We start from the raw sequence: 22,683 nt of genomic DNA on the forward strand, positions 1-22,683 counted from the left end.
ACTGATACTGCTTTTCCTTCCTTTCTTGCGTTAGTGTTGGGCGTTCCCCCCAGCTCCGTGATACTTGTGTCAAACTTCCTACATAAGCTATATTCAAAGCCTACATTTTAGGGGGTTTAGTATCTTTGAAGGCTAGTCAGTCATCCACATCTTCCTTTTTAATAAACATGTGCTAAAAATGCAAGTGGCTATGTTTTATTCATTTGATTGTGGCTCTGAAACTCTAATTCCCAGGTGCAATTAGAACTACATTTCTACCTTAGAGTTTCCTCTTTTTGTAAAGCTGAACCTAACCTACCCATTTTACTGAAGTGCTCTTTTAAGGGCACAAGTTTCTTTTCCTTATATTGAAACCAGAGATGTCTTCACTACAGAAGAAAACTGTTTTCCTGCTGTTCTGTTTTAGATAAAAGCCTAGGCCAGAATGTTCAGATCAGTTCTCGACTTCCCGTTTTCTCTGCGAGGTTCTCAGCTCCATGCATCAGAACAGTCAGTTACTTGGTATGCAAGAAAGGTACCAAATGTGGCAGTCGGATCAATCAGATGAAAGAAATTTGAGACTTTGTAAGGAGCTCCTTCGCAGAGGTAAATAAAAGGACTTTGGCTTTTGCAGGGTGAGATCCATAATCATTAACTCATTTGGCTTTGAAAAACTGGCTTGGTTTCAGACAATTCAGTAGGAAAGTAAGATCTTTTACTGTGAATGACATCTTTTACTGTGAATGGAAATTAAATAAATTAAGGGCATATCCAGCAGGAGTGCTGAGAAGCAATAGGTAAAGGCTTTTTCTAGTGAAGATGCCCCAGGTAAAATCTTGTGGATCCAGACACACATTTTGATCTTGACGACTGCTCAGCTTCATCCTCAGTTCTCCGGAGTTTTAAGGATTCTCCAGAACCAAAAGGTGGGGAATGCAATTTGTGTTTCTTTTTATTCACTGAATGAAACCAAGCCATGCGCTCAGCTTGATGGAGTACCTTTGCCTGGATGGCTGTGACATGACATCAGGAATCTGAAACCCCCAGGGAATGCTCCAGGCTTCAGTAGCCAGATGAGTTGCAGAATGGGAAAATCTGGGGACAGGAAAAACATCCTCAGCATTTGACAGGAAAAAGAAGGAGCAGTGCTGTGAGTGGATGCTCAGCCAGCAAGGGGGAGGGAGTTTGAGAAAGAGGCTTTGCTTTCCTCTTAATGCACAAGCCTCTCTGTGCTGGGACAAGAGAGTGAGCAAGAGTGCAGTAAACAGCTGCCTGCCCCACCCTTTCGATCTGGAGGGGAGAGAGGTGCTCTCTGCGGAAGAAGGAGGCACACGAGCATGGAGTCAGAACACGAGAAGTGAGAGGAGGTAGGATGGAGGATACTGGGGCAGTGGGGGGAGGAATCAGACCCTGACTGCTGTAAGTTGTAATGAGTGACTCTAGCACAGGAGAGTTCATGTGGAAAGCTACTGCAGACCAGATCTCAACTCACACAATGATTTGCTTCATAAAAGTATGCCCTGTAGAGCACAGGTTGAAATTGAAGGCCACCTTCCTCTTCTCTTCAGAGTCATCCTTTTGGTTTTTTACGTGGAAGTGGCTTCTCATGTTTAGGTTGGAATGTATGTGAATAGACATAAATGGATCTTTAGCACTAAATATGTTTTTTTAATGCTACGTAACAGCTAGAGAGAGGACAATTCACTGCGCAAAGGTCAGTAGCATTAATTGCTTTACTGACTGTACAGGGAGACTAAAACTGGAAGTGTTGATGGATATTATAGGTTCCTTTCACAGCCTAACCGATCCATGAGCTATGTGATCCTTTACTCTGCTTATGCAGTTCAGAACCACATCTGTTTGGATAACAGGAATAGTATTTTATTGTTTCAGCTGACAGAAGCAGGGAAAGCAATTTGGTCCCTTTCAAAATTGCCTCAGCAAATGACAACATTGCTGAAGGTTTAGTCACCTGCTTGTGCCTGTCAAGGGCTGGTACAGTAAGGCAGACAAACTGGAAAACCTAGTATTGCACAGCTGAGGGCTGTAGTTTTGGCGACTAGGCAAATCGATACTTCCCCCACCTCCCATTTCTCTTGTCGCTAGTGCAGGCGACATTATTTGTCCTTTCAAGGAATTCCCCTTATTTATCAGTGTTCTGAGATCACTCCTGTGAAAACTATTCCAGCTCTCACTGTTACCGTCTCCAGCCTCAACCAGAACTGCTACTGACCATAACTGCTGCTGAAACCAGAAGGAAATGAGTTGCCTCCGTGCTTGCTTCAGAGATAGAAGTCCTCGTGCAGAGAGAGAAGCTATGAAAAAGCAAAGCTCTGCTCAGGAGCATGAGACTATTGAATTACAAGAAAGTAATGTGGAGGAAAGTGAGGTTGACCGTGACAAGCCTCTAAATACGGAAACAAGAAAGGTAGGATTTTCACTTGCTCTTTTGATGCTTACTGTTGGGGAAAATACCACACAGAGAAATGACACTTTGCAGGAACATCTTGTAAGGGTGGTTTAGTTTGTCATTTCAGGGAGAAGGAAAGGTTATTCACTTGAAAGTAGAGGCTAAAAACCTGTTAAACATATTTCTTTTCTTCTTCTTCTCAGAGAAATATTCTAATATCGAGTAGGATTCTAAGCTTTTGGTTTTTTTCTTCCTTGGTGCTTGGCTGTTTGTGAACCTAGGAAATGAAATTGTAATTAGTACTCTGAGTTTTGCTTTCTTTTTTCATGTGCTGTCAGTGGAATTGGACTCAAAACCAGAAAGGAGGGAAGTTGAAACCCATATTAAAAACAGGCTTTCTTTCAGAACAAATTAATCAGAAAACACCATTGCCAAAACAAGAAAGGGCTGTCCTGCAACAGACCATGCTGGATTCTCTCTCTTTTTATCTCTGAGTAATTTGCAGTTGCTAACAATTATGAATTTGTATGAACAGAGTGTTCCAAAGCCTCAGTTAAGACCAGCATGTGAGTCCTGAGGGAGGTAGCTCCCAGCATTTAGCTTAAAGCTATGGAACAGACTAATACTGGCAGAGGAGTAATATTTACTCACAGGTGACCTTTGTACAATGTTTTTCATTACTTACTCAAGAGCAGAGGGAATATCTGTGGCAGCGTTTAAAAGTTTCCTACTTTTCTGTAGGGAGTGCTGAGCCCTCCCGAGAGCTCGCCTGTATTAGTCATGCCTCCCCTCCTTTCCTGCTCCTGGCTGAGCAACAGCAACTGCCCCACTGATCATCCCCGTGGGCTGCTTCATTCCACCGGCTAGGCAAAACCACCATTTACTCTACTATACTGGGGGGCAGTTACTTCTCCTCTGCTCTGGTAAGCTGAAACAGCTTGCTGTAGGGCCAGACAAATTCTAGGGAGGTGCAAAGAGGAACAGGAGAGAGGGTGGAGGAGAGGCAAGTGTGAGCTTAGATCCGCTTGGCTAGCTTGAGAAACTTTACCCTGAGGTTTCTGTTTAGCCTTCCCCTTCCCAGAACTGAATTTTCATTTGGGCTCTGTTTCTGCTGATTCTGGCAGTTGGCTTCCTATCCTATAGCGACTGCTGGAAAATTACCATGCTCTGCCTCCTGCTCAGGTGGCAGATTAATCAGAACTGCCCTGCCTACCAGGGAGAGATTTTCCCTGCTGCTGCTCCCTCCCAGCAGTCTTGCAATGGGTATGGACAATGTCCAGAGGGTGTTGGCCCAGCTGGTAAGGGATAGTCGGGGAGCCGAACGTTTGCTTGAGATCAAGCCAGTTTGCTGTGCATTATTAAGATTTACACTTCTGTAATGCCCAAAATATGTGGCTCAATCGAAACCTGGGCTTGATAACTGTCTGTCTCAACTGATATTACTATGTCTGATTTCATAGTTGTACTCTAGGCAGTAGTCCCTGGGATTTTTTTCTTTTTTCAGGTACAAAATAATATACCAACATCAAGTATTAAATTGAAGCTTCTTTTTTCAAATACATTTTAAAAATAAAATTTAAAAATATATGTAAATATTATTACAAATTATTCACTTAAAGCATGCTTTAAGTGAAACCATATTCAGCCTTTGTCCTCCATTCTCCACCAAAGCAAATTTCTGTGTGCTGCAGGGGTGTCTGCAAAGAGCACTTTCCCTTTCCCTGCCCCTCTCCTGGAGAAATGACTCTTGTAAGATCTTTCTGTGGGTGTGTTTTCTCCCCGTGTTCATCTGCCACGCCCAAAGAAGATTTAAGCCAGCTGGTGGATGTCAGTTAAATTCAGTGAAAGGCTTTCTATTATGTTGGGTTCTTAGAAAGTTCAAAAAGTAAAGGAAGGTAATGCGGGTTAGCGCCTCCAGCCAGCAACTAGTTCCTGCCAACCTGCATGTGTGTGGCCCAGACAACCCACAGCATGTGCTTTTCCTTACCTGGTACTGAAGTCAAAAAGGACATGGAGTTTACAGCTGGGTTTACGGTGGATGGGGAGGGGGAGGCGGAGGAGGAGGAGGAATTAAAGAGGCAGCAGAGTCTACTTTCTTCTCCATTCATGCCCTTCCTTCAGTCTTCTGGCTATGGAAGAAAACAGTTGGAGGTTTTTCATTTGTTTTGTTACATCACTTAAGTTTTTATTTTTTAAATATTAGTGCTGCTGGGGTAACTTATAAAACGCTAAGTTCTGTCATGGTCTTAAATCTTATTACAAAATAAATGAAAGGCAGGTATTGTCCTTTCTCTCCTTTCTCTCCTATATGAATGGGCACACATGCACAATTTCTTTGAAGAGAGTTTCCTTGTGATCTCCTAGAACAGGTGAGATTTGTAATAAACTTTTTGTTAACTGTACTAAATAGTCTTCAAGTTTCCAATCTTCTGAAGAAAAAGGGAGTAAATTGTAAAAGTCTCAATTATTTTACAGTATTCGCTAATGCAATAGAATCTAACGGATAGCAGTCCACTTGCTTTGGGTGCTGGCATCCAGGAGCCATGCAGACTGATATCATCAATGTAGCAGAGGTGAATGATTTGGGAAATTCCTCCAAATTATTTAGTTGGGAGAGATGGCAAACATTAAAAGGACAGCTTGTGGAACATGTGAATCAGATCTATGTAATTTAAAAAAAATTGGAGGCGATGAAAGCACATTTGTAGCACTTTAGCTTTATGGGCACTTCAGGAATTGGAAATTCAGCACAAAAGGGGGATGATATGTCTCTTTCAAGTAATAGCCTGCCTGTGAACATCCTTCACCTTCTGAAGGTCTACGTTCCCACCTGCAGCAGTACTTGAGGTTGGGAACCCCTGGTATAGGGCATTGCTTACCAATGAGACACTTCCATTTATGTGGGGTTTTTGTTTCTAAGTGTTACAGTAGAGAATTGCTTAAATATTTTTTCCTGCCTTATTTCATTAATCAACACGCCCCTTCCTTTTGTAACTAGGAGAGCGATCACTGGAAATCATGTGGGAATGTAGTCTTCTGGAAGTGTAAACTATGGATGGTTATAACTACAATTTTTCTAGTATTCTTCCTGGTCATTCTCATCAGCCTAATTCTTTATTCTAGTAAGTATCTCACTCTTGGTTCATCGTCTAATAGATTGTGCAATATGTACAATCTAACATAATACAAATTGAACACGACAATCCTTTAAACTCTTGTAAACTGCTGAAGGGACTGGCACGCTGACTGCAGAGGGTGGTGTGCTGAGTAGTAGATGTGAACACTTTTATTTTTGCAGGTAGCAAGCAACTTGTATCCTGATCAGATGGCAATTCCAGTTTGTAGCTCAGTGAGAAAATGTTACAAGAACAGAGTTGGGGATGAGGATGGAAGTGTGATGCTTGTAACATTGCAGTGAGTGCAATGGATCACTTATGTCCCCTTGTGTTGTGTCAGTGCCTGTCAGGCTCCCAAAGCGGCTGACTTTCACCAGTGGGGGTGGGTGACTGACCTCCATGTGCTGTCACTTTTCTTCAGGTGACTTGCACTTTCTTTCTGTCATTCCCAGTCAGTCATTACCTAGGGAATTTGTGAGGAAGCCACCCTGGAGAAAGCTGAGGGGTTTTTTCCATACTTCTACTAACTGGATCTTCTTTCTCCCCTTTCCACCTCCTTTTGAATATTAGATGTTTACACAGATGAGGATGACTATTGGGATCCTGATGCACTGCGAAATAGTGGAAATTGTCGCAATTTCTCAGGAACATTGGAGTTAATGTGTGGCCTCCCACACCTTTTCTCTGAAGAGATTACTAAAAGGGTACGTGTTGATTTGGTTCTTGGCAAAGCTGATTCTGCTTGTCACAAAAATTCAGTGTTTTCCTTTTTAGGAAGTTTCTGTTTCTCTGGGTAGCAACTCAGTCATTTGCAAGTCCACAAAAAAATCTGAGTTGTACTTTTTCTAGTATAATTTAATAGTATAATTTTAAGCCCTGATCTAGAAAAAAGAATTGTCTGCTTTTAAGCACATGAGCAGCCTATATTGATTTAAAAAAAAAAAAAAAAACCTGATTTTTTGTTCCCCCAAATTTGAGTAATGGTTGGGATATAGTCTTCACCTTTTTCATGGAATCATTGAATAATTTAGGCTAGGAAAGGCCTGTGAAGGTCATCTAAACCCAGTGATAGCTAAAAACCCTGTGTATTGCATTCTTCTGCACATACAAGATGACAGCCTGGGTTTATAGCTGCCATTTCCAATGAGCCATCTGATTTAGACCTACTGTGGAAAGGGAGTCTCCGTAGAGAGACCCTTCCCTTTACCAAGCAGGAGTAGAAGGGCTTTTTGTTACTAAGAAAAACCCAAGCCAAACAACATAAATTGCACATGGCAACATGAGCACATACTCAATGCCTCCATTGTGTTAAGGTAATATAGTAATCACTCCAACACACAGATTAACTTGTCTGTGAAGCTTACAGGGATTGTGTACATTTTCCAGGGCAGATACTTGCGATATTTGACTGTCATCACCTGTATTTATGCCCCTTAAAACACCCATAAGAGTGATCCAACGTATTTTCTTTTATGGGGAAAAAAGAGAGTGAATAGAAGAAATACTTTTTCTTTTTTTCTCCTTTTTCTCTCCAAGTTAACAGATGTCTACAGTTCATCTCCAGCTCTAGGACGCTACTTTAGGTCAGCTCAGGTGGTTTATTTCAGGTAAGCAGTTTCTATCACTAAAATCTGCGAATTCCAGGCTTTTGAAGAGACATACATGTGCCTAAATAAATATGCAGCCCATTTAAATCTATGAAAAATAGGTTGTCTGGGGGAAAGTTACATGTATAGGTAGTGAAAACTACTCAAAGAATCCTCTGGTGTAAATGGCAAGTGCTGCTAATACTGTATAATGACAGTAATGTTTTGTTGCTGTTAAGTATCACCTCTATTGTCTTTGGTTTTAAGTGCAGCCCTTAATAAACATATTCCAGGATCTTTAAAATTAGCTGCTGGAACCATTTGAGACTGACATGGCTTAAATAGCCTTAAATAAATAAAACAGGGTCTATGGGGAGGGGCGAACTGTTTTGTTCCCAAAAGAGCTGAATGCAACAGGGACATACAAGTCTTGAGAGCCAAAAGAGTAATATTGTATTGCTGGTTTGTTTGGACCACTTTTCCCCCTCACTTTACTTTGGACAACAGGAGCAAATTTCAAAGCAGCAGCATGTTGGAGAGACTGGTGGAACAGGAGCAGGTGGCAGAGTGGAAGCTAGGCTAGCCTGGGTGGGAGATGCTTACATATAAAGAAGCTCAGCCACCACAGGTGGAGTCAGAGGAGGAAGGGGAAAAAACATCCAGGCCTGCCTTGCAGAGGCAACAGAAAGCTTCAAGCTGGAACAGAGGGTGGATATTACTCTTGGCAGAAACTGGCACCGGAGGGAGGCGAAGGAGTTTACTGTGTTTGAGACTGTAAAGTTTTGACCTATGGAGATACTACAGATTTACAACAGGAAGGAGGCTGAGCAGCAGAGGGAAAAGTGGGACTGAAAAGATCAGCTGTAGCATGGTCCTGCCATGGAGAGATAGCAGAGAGGCAAGAGAAGGCGGTCAGAGAACTTCCCCAAGGACTTCTGAAAAAGTACTGTTGCAAAAGGGATTAGAAACACAGGAGAAAAAAAAGGGAAATAGATTTGCAAAGTCCCAAGGCCCTTGAGAGAGCAAGGACAGAGGAAGAGCCCCCTTGGTCTATGGCAAGGGGCAGTCCTGAGGACACTTTGGGGAATGTGCTCCCCTGCACTGCCAGCCTTGGGCATCCTGGCTCTGTTCAGTGAGTGAGCTGTAGCTCCTCAACCTTACAGGTTAAAATTGTGATTTAGACCATCAGGTACAAAGCTGTAGTTCTGCATATGTATTGACTAGCTGATTGATATCTCTCTCTGTGCCTCTCCCTGCCTCTTAGTGTGTGTGTCTCTCTCTCTCTGTCTGTGTCTCCTTTTCTTTTCCTCCATCCAACTACTTTTTTGGTATTTTAAATTCTGTGAGTACAAAATGTAACTGTCAAATTGTAGTCGGTGTATTTGGTAGACCGCAAACACTGAAATCTCCAGAGGTGGACCTCAGTTTGGTGTTTTGTGTAATCCACTCCAGAGCTGAGTTAGGAGCACAGCTGGGTGGCCCCAGGTACTGCTATCAGCAGAGCAAAGCTCTCTGCAGGTTCTCAGCTAACCTATGCATGAGATATCTCAGCACCTCTTATCGTTATGTACTTGTGAAGCACAGGTCCTGAAAACTTCACCCCATTAGGGCACATGTCCCATTGCCATTTGTGCATTTGAAAGCACGTCTCAGGTTGGCTTCAGGCATGTGTCCAGTTTCTCTTAATGTCAAGAGCTGCTCTGAGAAAGCAGGGGGAAGAGGAAACTGGAATCTTTGATGGCAGTTTTCTTTTATAACGCTTTTCTTTAGAACAAGTTTAAAAAATTCCGTGCCAACACTGATACAAAAAGTCAGTCTTCTCAAAAAACAAAAGATCCAGTGGGGACTTGAAGGCATTCATACCTGACTTTGTTTTTCAGTAATGAAAGCTCCACTGTATTTTATCAGCTAGAGTTTTCTGTACCACCATCAACAGAGGGCTTTATGGAAAACACAATGAACCCAGATTTTATAAGGAATGTTTTACGTCAAAATATTTATGATGAAGATGATACTTCTAATCCTGGGACATCTGAATGCAACAGGTTAAAGCTTGACCCAAATTCTCTCACATTAACATGTAAGTATTTTACATTACAGAGACTGTTTCTTTACAAAGAGCAGAAGTATTTACTTGAAAGGAGGGAAATTTTTATGGAAAGATGTTGAGATTTGTTAGTAAATATATTTTGCACAACAGTATTTTAAAAAAAGTAAAATATACCATATTCAAGAAAGTCTTGCTATACCTGGCTTATAACATAGGATTCACTGTTTGGTCCTCTGATGAGAAAGGGACTAGTAATGAGACTGGTTAACTACAGACTCCAACCAAACTTCTCAGATCTCATCTTACATTTTAGGTGTACAAAGAAAGTCTCCTCATGTGTGTGTGTACCATAATGGGGAGACAAATATTTTAAAATGTTTCTCCTTATTGTATATTCATCTTTGAATGTCTATAAAACAAATTTTAATCCAAGTAAAACAGGATAAATGATTTTTTTTCACAATCAGGTATGAAAAAAACCTCCTGATTTTTGTCTTTTCAGAGTTTTTTGGCAAAATTTATTATTCACAGAGGTACCTTTTAAAGGAACCAATTGTTCATCCTTCCAGTTTTTCTAGGTAACGATTCCAGTGACTCCCAGTAACTAGGTAGTGATTCCAATGCATTTAGATTTGTCTTGATTGAAATGTCAGTATAAAAGTCCTATGAGCTTTGCAGCTTTACTGAAAACAATGCATGGAGCTGCTTCCCCTCATCCCCAACTTACTGAGCCACACCTACATGCTTTCAGAATAATCCTAGGCTAACACATCACCGTATAGTGTACCTAAGTGAGATGTGTGATTAACTCAAACTGATTTTTCTTGGTACTTTTATCAAGGGGCAAGAGAGCAACAAGCCATGAGTTCCAATTCCCAGTATCATTTTGTCCTTATACATTGACAGGTTTAATAGAAAATGCAATGAAAAAGAGAGAGGAAAGAATGTGCTGAAATATCTAACTAGGGTTTCATTTTAATTTTAATAATGTACTGTTTTAACTTTCAGAGAAATGATGGAAAGACTCATCTTCCTCACCACCTAGAAGAGATGGGCTTCTCCCACCTAATCTAATCCCAGGGCAGGGAGCTATTCATTAAGTAGAAACACTTCCAAAGACGTCCTGTAAATATTGTCCATGATGCATTATTGTAACTGGAAAATGTGGTATATTTATAACAGTGTTGTACTCCTAAAACACCGCTACCTCCTTCTTTATGTTGTCCTGATGTCTCAATAACCCGTTTCACTCCCGTGAAAATCACGTCTTGTCTGATGCATGCTCTGCTGACTTTGAAACTTCTGCTTTTCCTTTCCTAACGATCCAATCTGGATTCCCTGCACAAGCTTTGAAAGCAGTCTTGCATATGGCTCCTTTCTTCTTCTTTTGGTTTATCCAAAATTATCTGCACAACTACATCCTTAACGCTCACTTCCACCCATGCTCATGTCAGTTACCTTTTCTCCCTGTTAACCTTACATTCCATGTTTCCCGTTGCTCTTTCCTCATAAAACAGCCTGAAAACTTAAATACCTTCTCTATTTTCTTTAATTACATGCAAGACCTTCGCACTAGTTTAAGCGAGCTTCAACTCTCATCATTCCCTTGTTCACCCTACAGTGTTCCTGGGTAGGGTGGTATCTGCTTTATTTTTTCCTTCTGTAATGTGAAATAGAAATGAAGAAAGAAACATCAGGAAGAAACGTGTCTTGTTCACTAACACATCTGAATGCCACAGGATAGCTGTGTGCTTTAATAACTAGCTGCTGGTATTAATGAATAGACATCTACTTGACCCACATTTGTAAATTCAAGAAGAAACTAGTCTATACCCTTAATTATAGTCCCTGTCCCAGCGGTGGGGATAAAAATGAGCAGATGCAAGATATTTGCCTTAATAAGGCAGCAAATAGTTCTTCTTGTTGACAGGAGATCAGATGAGATGGACCAATGCCAAGAGGAAGGTACTGAAACAGACCATATAGGCCAGCGTGTCATGACAGTTACAGCCAGTAAGTGGCTATAACACGAAAATTGAAAATTAAGCATTAACTTTATGCGGAACGGAATGGATTCACTACCATGTTAGTGAGGTATAGCTTCCTGTCATTTGTTTATAGCCAGTATAAATGTTAGTACTGTTGGACAGACAAATTTATTTTAAGAAACCTTTTATATCGTGCAAAATTTATTATGGGAAATTGTGTTTCTCTTTTTCTAATATTACTGGTTTATTTAAGGAGTAATCTGACAATTTTACTGTGCATTAAATTATTTATTTTTACTCTTAAAGTGATTGTTTTCATTCTGCAGCAGCACCAGTCATTCAGCTGTTTGAGTTGCAAAGGAACCATCGGAATTCTAAATGCCAAGACCTGTACAAAGTGTCTGTCTGACAGAGCCGTACACCTACACCTCTCTTTGTTGTTGTTTGAGTTTTAACTGGGCTTGGCTAACAGCCTCGACCAAATTAGTAGTCCACATGGGTCTCATATTTGTGGCTAATTCTGACCCCATATTGATTTGTAAGATGTAGCGTTGGCTGTGAGAACCATAAGTTCTCTTGATGCCATGTTCTACGCAGCATACAACTAGAAGACATATTCCTTCTGATTCTTACATTGGGGAAGGATAAAATTCATGGTTTGTATGGTTTGTGCCAAAAGCAGCAGGCTATGAAAATACTAGAAGCAAAGAAATAATTTGCCTTTCAGATGCTGCTTGATCTTATTCACTAAGAAAACTGAACCTGCCCTTAAACACTTCTTTATCTTGATTCTGTTTCTAAGAACCGAAAAATAATACCATGATTATGGTTCTTTATGGTGATACCCCTATCCGCATTAAGAACCAACAGAAAAAAGGAGCCAAGCATTCTTTTATTTCTTTTTTCTAGCCATCCTCCTCAGCCCCAGTACCTTTATACCAGCAATTCACAGGGAAGAAGGAGGTGGAGTTCTAGCAAGGTGTTGTGATATTCAACAGAAAGTGTCCGACTTTACAGCCTACCTCCAGTCAAGCTTTGAACCCTCGTTGAAGGAAATGTCAAAAAATGACAAAAAGTGGGTTCTGGTTTTATATCTTTGAGGTAAATTGATCATGTAAAAGAAAATAACTAAGTACATTATCACCTCATGCATTAGGGACAGAGCATTGTGGAAACAAATTATTTCATCAAGTTTGGTTTTTTGTGTGAACGCCTAAGGTTCATTTCAGTAGATGGAATGTGGGTAATACTCCAACGACTGAGGCAACTGAGACACTGATAAAAAGGAAGAGATAGTTCTGGTAATTCAGCTTGTGGAGTGTACAACCAGCCCATTAAAATCCCATGGCAGGCAGTCATCTGTGTAGCCACAGCAGCCAGTACGAATCTTGGGCAGATTCGGCTGCCTGTCACTGCAGCGGTACCTGCAGAGTGCTGCCTGCACCGGGCTGGCAGTGTGTCTGTCCACTGTTGCATGCAACCATTCACCCATGGGGCTGCCCCCAGCACCAAAACTGCAGGTGGGAATCACAAAGGCATACACTGTAAAGCCAGGGCTGCAGCCAGCAGTCGCATACAAAGGAAGATGTAAAACCAGGAAAGCTGGTCAATATTTTCTTCCAAATTGTTTTATTACAAAAATGGAGGGAGAAAAAAACATGCTTAAGCAAGAACACAGGCACATAATCACTTTACAAGCTCTGCTGAACTGTTGAATAACTGGTTTCAGTGCATGAGCACTTAGGTGTGGTGCTTACACTGCATCCCTGCTTGCAGAGGGGCGGTGGGCTATGGGGAGGTTAGGTTCTGGCACGGCAGAGAGACAAACCTGAGACTCGAGCTGGAACCATTGTGTCATGGAGGTAACACCTGGGAATCTTCTACTGAGAGGTGTGCAGTTACTGCCTGTTTCATAGTCTTCTAAGTGGCTGGACTTTTTGTTTTGCATGCAGTTTGTTGCGTTTTTATTTAATTCCAACTTCATTAAGGCCACACTCTAAGATAAGTAATATTACATTAAAGGAGGGGAGCAATTTGAGAAATGAGTTTTTCATCTAAATTTTACATTATATAACGGCATATATCAAGCAGGCCAGAGAAACTTTGGAAAAGACTAAGTGCACCTAACACAGGGTCTGTGCTTTCATTTGAAAAACAACACCCCCCTCCCCAGGCAAACAAAAACCCCAATAACAAGGAGTGTAATTAATTTTGGAGATGTCTATCAGTGGTTCTGTAAGACCCCTTTTTAAAAAAACAAAAGTACTGGAAAATTCCAGAAAAATGTGCAGCCTCAGGTGCTTCACCTATTTTTCACCTATTTTTCTGTATTTTCACCTATTTTTCTGTAGAGTATCATTGTCTTACCATGGCAGGTTACTGATTCCTCCTGGTTTAATTGTCGAGTCCTGTACCCTGTCCATGTCTCTTTCTGTGATCACCTTCACATGGGCAGATTTTTGTCAGTGGAAATGACTGGCAGATGTTTCCTAATGAGTAAGCTCAGTAACATGACAGAGGAGTTTGTTTGAAGACCTGACAGCAGAGGTAGGGTGATTAGCAAGGCTGAATAGTGGTGGCTTAAACATTCAAATAAAATAGTGCCTTGGGATCAGAAAGTGTCCCTTTCTAAGTTATCAGGACATAATCATATTCACTCTGCTCTCCAGTGCCGGCAATATTTTCCTTCTGCTTGGGCACGTTGACAAGTGTGTATTCTATCTCGTTATTGGTGTTAATCACAGAGGCTTCATGGTTTCCATCGTGTCTGATGGTAGAGTACCACAGTTCACTGGAATTCATAGAACCTTTTTTGGAAAAATGTTCCTGAGAAAGGGGAGAAAAAGAGAGAGACAAGTTTCAATGCAGTTGTACCCTGACGAAGTTTGCAATGTGAACAAATCTGGCAAAGCCTGTGTGCTCATGCAGTGGTGTCCACCTACATACATAGGACTGAGAAGGGTTTGTAAATCCACAGTTGTTTCCTTACTGTACAGGCTGTGGCTGGACACCAGCAGCACCCAGCAACACGTGCACGCCTGGTGTGGATGGAAGGTGAAGGCCTGACTCTCGTTCTGTGGTCGATAGCGCTTAGGGGTAGGTTATGTAGTGAACAGCTCATCACCACACACATGAGGGAGCACAGTGGCACAAAGGCAGGTGGGTGAACCCAAATCATCCCTTGCCCCAGGTCTCCCCAGGCCTGTCCCAGGACAGCCATCATCCTGGTGGTCCCAGGGTGACATCTACCCAATGAGTGAATGGGAGCAACTCTCAAGATCGCCTTGCAGCTGGGGGCAGAGGGGGATTTAATAAAGGTATGGGACATATTATTGATACCTGTGAGGGGAGGGCATTTGGGGTTTACATAAGACTTATTATGGGATATTTACGGGGGGAACTAAAGGGAGGGATCAGGGTGATTTGCAGAGCAAAAAGCATAGGAAAGTAGGGGAATAAAGGGAAGGTCAAGGGAGTTGTGGCCAGCTGTCAGAGAAACTGTAGGGTGTGGGAGTCAACTGAGACCCCAAGCGTGTGTGTGTGTGTGTGCGTGCGCATGTGCCTGTGCAGGAAACACACTGTCCTGGAAGGGGCCCTGGCCTCATGGGAGATGCAGTGATGGCTAACCCCCTCCTTGGCAGTCCTTGTCTAACGCTCTCCTTGGGAACAGAGGGAGAAGAAGGAAGAGCCATTAATGAAGGAGGAAGTAAGATTGTGTGAGTAAATACCTTCCCATCTCTGTTTAGACTTGTCCCTCTCTGCCTCTTGAAGGTGTTTGCTAATGGATTGTGACTGATCATGCATCTGAATAACTAGCAGGATGACTCACTAAATCAAGGGACGATGTGAAATAATTAAGCACTCAGAGTCAGAAGTTAAAAATTTCTTTGCCCTGATGCTCTTGATTTGAACCCACTGGGTCATAAAGCCAGTAAAAGTAGGGGCTTTATAGTGTCATCTTCTATTGTCTGCAGTAGTGCTGATATTTTAAGTGGGTGTTGTTGAGTTCGTGCTGATATCTGCAGCTATCTTTCATATTCTGTAAGTGAAACAGAGGTTTCTGCTCCATGGGTTAATAAACCCACAGGGTTCTCTTCTATTTTTCAAACCTAGAAGTGAGAAATAGTTGTTAGAGCCTAAATCCCTGCAGAATCAGCGTATATAAATCATTTTGTCTGCTTAGATTCTGCTTGATGTGAAAGATCTCCTGACTTTGAGGACACTTCACTGAAAATAATTCCTGAGGTTTGATTTGAGGCCTTATAAAATTTTGAGATTTAGAAATTCCAGAAGTTTTAAAGAGCAGAGCAATCGGGGTGGACTTGCTTAAGAAGAGGAATTCCCTCCCTATCTGCAGGGGCCCGGCTCTCTCCTCCCCTAGTCACTATTGCAAAGAATTGGGAGGGCAGCAGCATTTCTCATAATGTGCCAGTGAAATGAGAACCGGTAGGGTCTTTGTTTCCATGACTGACTGGGTCCAAATCCACTGAGTGAACTCTGGGAGTGCCTCTTGTCCCTTCCAACACATAGCTTTACCCAAGACATGCTTATAGCCACATTTTCCAGAATCCTTCCAGTCTACAAGTCTTGAAAGGCTGTTAATATCGACCTTCTCTTATCAGTGGGAAGACTGAAGTGCAGAGTGATTTGTCCCACACACTGGCAATGCCGGAGGAGTGAGCACGAAGACTCCTGAGATTTTGTTTGAGGCTTTCATTATTCATAGGCCGAGTTTAATACTCAGAAGAGTCGTCTCTCCTATTGCGCTAACAACCCTCCAAGGACTGCCTTCAAACCACACTCTGGGACTTTTACTTGGGACCAAAAACTCTCAGAACTAGACAGCTACTTGGCAGGTTCCCCATTACAGTTCCACCCCCTGCTCTTCTCTTCCCCCACAGCCCACCCCACGCTCACATGTACAAATGATGAGCTCATTTAATCACACCCTTTTCTGTCATCTTGCCCACTTTCTTCAAAACTTTCTGCTAAACACCCACATATCTGCCGGGCATCAACTTTTGTTTTACTGATGTAATCTTTATTGAAAAAAAAAAAAAGAAGAAAACAAAAAACACCAAACCGAAACCAGCCAGGTTAGGCTGCTAAATGGCAGCGTTTTGTTCTGCGGTACATAGGGCTTCTGGTGATCGTTTGTCATCAGTGACTCAAGAGGCAACTTCGCTCACCCTCTACTAAAATCAATTATTTATAAAGCAGAGGTAGCAAACCACAGGCACTCAGCTACTGCCTCTCGGATCCCAGTAAATTAACACAAAGGCATACAGGAGAGTGTGAAGTGCATCAGTTGAGAAGTGGCTGCTCCCTCACCCCTGCCACCCCTTGCCTCCAGGACAATGAGTTTGGGCAGAGAGGCAGAGCACACACCAAGTTCTATAGTTACCTCCTAAATTACCTTTGGGTGCATTGCCTGAGCTCCTGAATCTAACCCCAAAGCAGGGAAGTAAGATAGACTGGGCAATGTGTTAATCATGCCAGTCTTTCCTGCGTGTCCTCTCCTGCAGTGCAACCATTCGATGCATTCTGCCTCCTAAGAAAATAAATGTTCAGTCTGACAGTGCACATTTTGAGGCTTTTCTTCCTTCTTCTAGAGTCAGTGGGACAGTGGAAAGGGAAACTTTATCCTGTTAGAGCAGAGACTTAGCCTTTTTTTGACATATCTGCTATTTTTTTCACAATGGAAAGATTAACCAAGACCTTTTAAGCCTCCAAGTATTAAATCTACCTTTGCCTTTCAACGGAAGACTTCTTTTATTACTAAATCTAGTTGGCAATAATCCAGTTAAATGGCTTTTTATTAAAAGACGTCATGCTGAAACGGAAACATTTTTGTGGAAACATGCCAGTTTTGACAGAACTATAGGCAAGAAAGTTTATGCTTACTAACAGAAACCTGGGGGGAGAAGGAAAGGAGGAGGAGAGAGAAGCACCCCCACAACCATAAATTGCCCAGTTCTGGGGTCACTCATCTAGGACATGATCACAAGGTACAGCCCCTTGAATTGCCCAGTTTGGGCCAGGCAGAATTACACTCGGCCTCTGAAATGACAAGTGAGTGCTGAGGTCTGTTTGGCCACTGACTGCCCGAGTGTGGGGTTGCATGTCATTGTTATAGTTTATGTACGTAGTCTTAAACTGATGTTTTTCTGCATCCCAAGCTAATATCCTGATTATGAGTTTTTGTCTGTCCTGTGGGAATGTGAGGGACAACGTCTCTTTCTGGCACATGGATGTTTTCAACTCAATTGCCCTGGAGGGCAGCAGAACCATTCACTTTTAGTCATTACCTTGACGGTACTTGGTGGATGGCTGTAGGTCTGTGCTGGGGAAAGAGAAAGAAAACACTTGTGATTGTCATTCTTTGGTGCAGTGACAGGACACAGGACTTTCTGCAGCACAGGATTTACTCAGACTTAGCTACAGACTGAGCACAGGTTGTGCAAAAGCATGAGCAAGTGTGACATTAGTTGGGGAAAGGGTTGGCTTTCTGAGGGCTAAATAAATCTGACTGCTTTTCAAGATTTATCTTTTCTCTAGTTTCACACACACTTACGTCATGCAGCACTGCTCATCAACCTTAATAAAATCTAGATGTGTAACCTTGTTGGGGTTTTTTTGGTTTGGTTTTGTTTTTTTTTAACTTAACTGAAACCAGTTTTACATGCCTGTCTTAGAAATGGCTGTTCTTGCTTGCTTGCTCTTTGACTGTATTTCAGCTTTACGACCAATGCAGCCTTAATTCTGCCTGGGATCTCTGGCTGGGCACTGGGGTGCAGAGGCACTACGTGATGTGCCGCATGCCCATGTGTGCACGGAGTGTTTGTGCACGTGGGTTTAGCAGGCTTGGGCTTTTCTGGAAATTTGGCTCTCTGTCCCATGAGCATCTAAATGGCAGGGGGCTGTTTTTTGCATCATCCTTTCTCACAGCTTTATTTTTAGCTGCCTAGTTGGTTCTTGTTACCAGGTTGATCAAACTATTGGTTGCTCCTGTAAAATTTCAGAGAGTTGTCAGTCTTTCAATATTGTGTTAAAGATGTCATCTCAGAGAACTTGCAGCATTTTAAAACGTTATTGTGCTGCCTTGACACTGCCATGAAAGTGCCAATATACAGGACTAACAAAAAGCTGTTCCTCCCTAAGCAAATGATTCAGGTTGTGAAAGTGGTACAAGTGTTATATCATCCCTACATGAATGGTTTTACCCCCTGATGGAAAAGATAGCAGTCTGAATCGAAACCAAGACCTCATGATTCACGTGAACACATGTGATCCTGGCTGCTATGTGAGTCTTTCCTACTGACATATTTAATATGCAGAAACTGCTTTATTAGGAGAACACCTCATACTGACGTGTTTAGAAAAAGTCCTAAACTGTGCCTTGTATATGGGGAACAGGGCTGGCATGTGACCAAACGTGGGGCGTGCCGTGCTGGCAGCCCCCTTCCTCCTGCAGCCCTCTGTCTCATTTGCAGGGGATGAAGCAGGGGTGTAGCACAGCTGCCTTGCAGAGCAGGTGCTCCCCTACTGTGGTTCGGAAGTTGGCAAGCCTGCAGGCCCAGCTGTGGTCTACCAAGGCCGAGTTCACCATCGCAGGAGGCAGCTGTGCCTCTGTGGTCAAGGCATGCACGGTTTAGGAGGCTGGAGGGGGTGACCCCTGCCTTGTTCTGCATCATTCCAGAAACAAAAACACCAAAGAGGACCCAAATAATCCAGCATGGTGGGGCAGCAAGAGGGCAGGTACCCCCCACTGGCTGCAAGGAGGTTTCTTCCAGCTGGGATCCAAAATGTTTTGCTATGGCTGCTGCCCATGGCAGTGCCTGTGCCCACCAGCTGCCTCTACAGCAATATTGGGTGCTGGCAGAGGGCTCTCCCAAGCCTCCACCCATGCCACGACACACCACCCCCAGGGTGCTGGAGGAGCCTCTTTACTTACTTTCCTTGTGGGAGTATCTTTTCCTCCTGATGGGGATGTGCATTTCCCACCTAGGGTACCTAGGGGAAATAAGGGCAGGCAGGTTAGGTTTGGTGCTGGTTAGTCCTTGCTCCCCAGTACCAACCCCCAAGTGCCCACAGCTGCATAGGAAGACCCCTCTACAGGCTTTTCGGACACATCACTTTAAGCACCTTCTCTGCCTCTGCCCTCTCAGCCTTTCCCCTCTCTTCCCCTGCAGGCAGCCCCAGGCAGGCACTGAGCCTTGCCCTGGGAGCTGTGAGAGCAGGGGCTGCCCCAGGGGAGGAGAATCACAGGTCTGTGGATGGATGGCAAGGACAAGCCAGCAGCTGACAGCAGGCTTTACAGCATTTAGCCATTCCTGTGAAGCACAGCCTCTGTCCCCCTGGGGAGCCTGGCAGTAGCTCAGCAAAGTTTGCAGGCTTGAGGAGCAATCAACCTTTCTGGGCTTAGACTGTATTAAATTCCGCCAGATGAGTTAGTGAGCAGGAAATATTGTGAAGAGATATGAGAGAACCAGCCCCCCCCCACCCCCAAAATTATTCACGTCAATCTACGCACTGGTGTGCCTCGGTGAAAAGCAAAAAGAACAGGAAACACAGCAACTGCAACGCAAACGGCAAACTCATGGGTGAGTGCAAGGCTAGTGGGACAGGCCAGTTTCTGACACATCTGATCACCAGCAGCAAATTAACTTTGCTGTTTCAAGCAGAAGGCTATACTTCCAGGTTTAGTACTAAAATTAACTGGCAAATTTAAGATCCTTTCAATCACATCCAGATTGCTGTGTTACCAAGCTTTTTGATAATAAGAGCTAGGCTCACTGGAACATGCGATATTTGTGGTTGTAGAACCCCTGTAGAGTAATTTACAAACATTTTACTATGTGGTATTATATTTATATGTTAGGTTTACACATATAACAAAAACATACCGAGGGCCTGTAAAGCTGCCAAGTCATATGAAGTTGGGAAAGGCGCCCAACTTGCTGGTGGAGGTGCGTTATGAGTCAGTCTCTAATTACATATTTGCATTTTTTTTCCCCAGGACTGGAGGTAAATAGATAATGTCACCATTCTTTGCTGCTGTTGTTATTTTCCTGGCTAAACGTATGCTTTTAGACCTTAGCTATTTCAAGTTTGGCAATTACCATGAAAAAACCTTTTTCTGCACGTGCCCCAGTGTTCTTATCGCGGTAGCAGAAATTTTTGCAAACAGCAGTGAACACCTTGACTTCCTGTTTAGTGGGAGAATTTAGAACACTTTTATTATAGCTGGGAATAAAGACAAAACTAATGCTACCTCATTCCAGGTGGCCTCCCTCGTTTTCTTTACATTTTATACAGCATTCTGCCCACAGCAAGCATAAACTCCTCTAGCTCAGTTGGACATGCCAGGGTGAACGCTTCACACAATTTGGTCCTAGAAGTTCTGTGAGATACATTTTAAATAAAATATGTATGTATATCTTGTGTATATTTATAATACACATAATTCACATTAGGAATATATCGTAACTGTCAGTTACCGTGAGTTTGATATAAGTATTTTTGTTTTCTGATCATCTATTTATTCCAACTTTTCTTGTTTATATTCAGTTGGCTTCTGATCTTCAAGTCCCTCACTCAGAAGGAAAGGTTGTTGGGCTTGGATAGCTCTTCTCCTGAACTGTCAAAAGACAAATAGCATACGTTCCTGTAGCAAATTAGACCCGTAAACTGCTGCACAATCCTTAGATAAAGTCTTCTTATTTAGTCAATAATGTGTGATCCTGTGGGAAAATATGTCCCATGGTCCGAGAATTGAAAGCATTTCTCAGCATCTGCATTAACACTACAGTCATGCTGGCTCCTTTGAGGCAGGGCCCAGCAGTTAGCGGAGGAGAGCCCAACTTGCCTGTGACCGGAGGGTTTTTGCAGGAGTTGGCACTTGTTGGGGTTTTTTGGAGGCAATTATAAGTATAGCTTCATCAGTGAAAATGCAGGGAAACAGTTCGGGCCAGCAGTCTCAAAAGAGGAGAAATGTGACTCAACTATTAAAATAAAAACAAAGGCAGAATTAATTGTCTTTGTTTCTATAGATTCACTTTGCTCTTTGCAGAGCAGCTGCATGAGCTGTTGTACAGGTTCCAGAGGCTGTCACTCTCAGGAAGTGGTCAAGCCAAATACAGAAGTGCCTCTAAAAATTAACCTCTCTAAATAGAAGGGATGAAGTCACAGATTTGGAGATATACAGGAAGAAAAAAAGAGGGTCAAAAAAATAAACACAGCAGAGGCAGCATGGCCTATGGGTAAATGGTGGGGTCTGAAATCGATCAGCTCCAGGTTGTGATGTTTTCTCCCAGCAGCTGCAGTATCAAGCCACAAGTTTGTGTCTGATCTGCTTTGCATGCTTGAAGCTAAGGTTGCCTTCAGTCCGATTTGACTTCAAGCCCATTTACCAAAGCGCCAAAAGATGAGGCAGTGGATGCCCTTTTTGTCCCCAAAGGGGGACTTCCTGGGCAGAGGTAGCAGGACGCTGCTGGCACGGTTGCACATACATCCACTGAGCCACCTTTGTAAGGAGTGATGCCAGTCTTGCTTGCTTTCAGAAATACGGCGCTCCTCTGATCTGCTGTGGGACATGGCAGCACTAGCCTTCAGGAGAGAGGACTTCAGTGGGGAGCTGCTGCAGCTGTTGTCTCCAGCTAACTTGTCCCCCCTCAAAAAGAGGTTACCAGTCCAGAAATAGTTTTGCTCCTACCCAGCTGCTTAAACCAACCACCTCTAACACAAGACTGCCAAACCCTAAAAACCCCTCATCCAACAAAGAAAAAATACCCCATCGCTTCAGCACATTGTAATTCCTGCAACCCCTGTAACTGCCCTTGCCTCGTCCCCACTGGGATCCCACTAGCCACAGCTGGTCCTCACCTACTCATGAGCTGATCCACCTCAAGCTGACGAACTTGGCCTGCTGGCCTCAATGGAGAGATAATTTGGACTTATTCCTTCCACCTGGCTTCTAGTTTTCCCAAGCCTCATAGACACTCCCCCCATCCACAGGTGCCCATCCACTTTGTTTTCTTCCAGATCTGGTTACAGCTACTCAGGAGAGATGCTGACAGCTGGGTGGGGTGACTGCATGAGCCTCGTTCCTTATGAATTTGGGTTTATAGCAATTTAAGATGTGAATGCAAAAAAAAATGCTTTGAAGAGGATTTTTGGAGGTAAGTATGTGCCTAGTATCTAAAACAAGAAACAAAGGTGCTTTGGGGGACCTTAGCACAATTGCTATGGGTTTGATCCCGCAGAATTACTAAGTGCCTTCAGGAATTCAGGATCAGGTTGGCGTGGATGAACCGACTGCTATGAGGTATGTACGAACTCTCATGTTGTAACCTGAGTTTCTCCTTTAGCCTGACTGTGAGCCTGCCCTGTGTAGAGTGAAGCAGAGGATCCCTTCCTAGCTGACTATCAGTATCTGCCTCTTGTGCTACCGGGTGAGTGGTGGCAGCTGGGCTGGACTTCTGCAGCACCAGAGCTTTGCCACTTTGCCAGGATGCTGAGTCACTGCACAGAAACTACAGTTTTTCTGGGAAAA

The 22,683-nt window shown here is 43.1% G+C and overlaps 1 protein-coding gene across 3 annotated transcripts; it reads left to right on the forward strand.

Moving 5' to 3' along the window:
- The first annotated feature begins 692 nt into the window (after positions 1-692).
- C1H3orf52 (chromosome 1 C3orf52 homolog) lies at positions 693-11,434 on the forward strand. 3 transcript variants are annotated; one of them, XM_064468448.1, is made up of 7 exons: positions 693-905; positions 2,190-2,407; positions 5,388-5,511; positions 6,076-6,209; positions 7,042-7,112; positions 8,972-9,171; positions 10,150-11,434. In XM_064468448.1, coding segments are annotated over exons 2-7 (699 nt in total). In that variant the 5' UTR covers positions 693-905; positions 2,190-2,239; the 3' UTR covers positions 10,152-11,434. The 3 variants fall into 3 exon arrangements, with proteins under 3 accessions (XP_064324518.1, XP_064324507.1, XP_009504988.2); XM_064468437.1 differs by lacking the exon at positions 693-905 and adding an exon at positions 1,168-1,346 and having other exon boundaries at positions 2,168-2,407; XM_009506693.2 differs by lacking the exon at positions 693-905 and adding an exon at positions 1,168-1,346.
- Positions 11,435-22,683: the final 11,249 nt, after the last annotated feature.

Source organism: Phalacrocorax carbo, chromosome 1 (genome assembly GCF_963921805.1).
Source record: "Phalacrocorax carbo chromosome 1, bPhaCar2.1, whole genome shotgun sequence".
In the NCBI taxonomy this organism is placed as follows: Eukaryota; Metazoa; Chordata; class Aves; order Suliformes; family Phalacrocoracidae; genus Phalacrocorax; species Phalacrocorax carbo.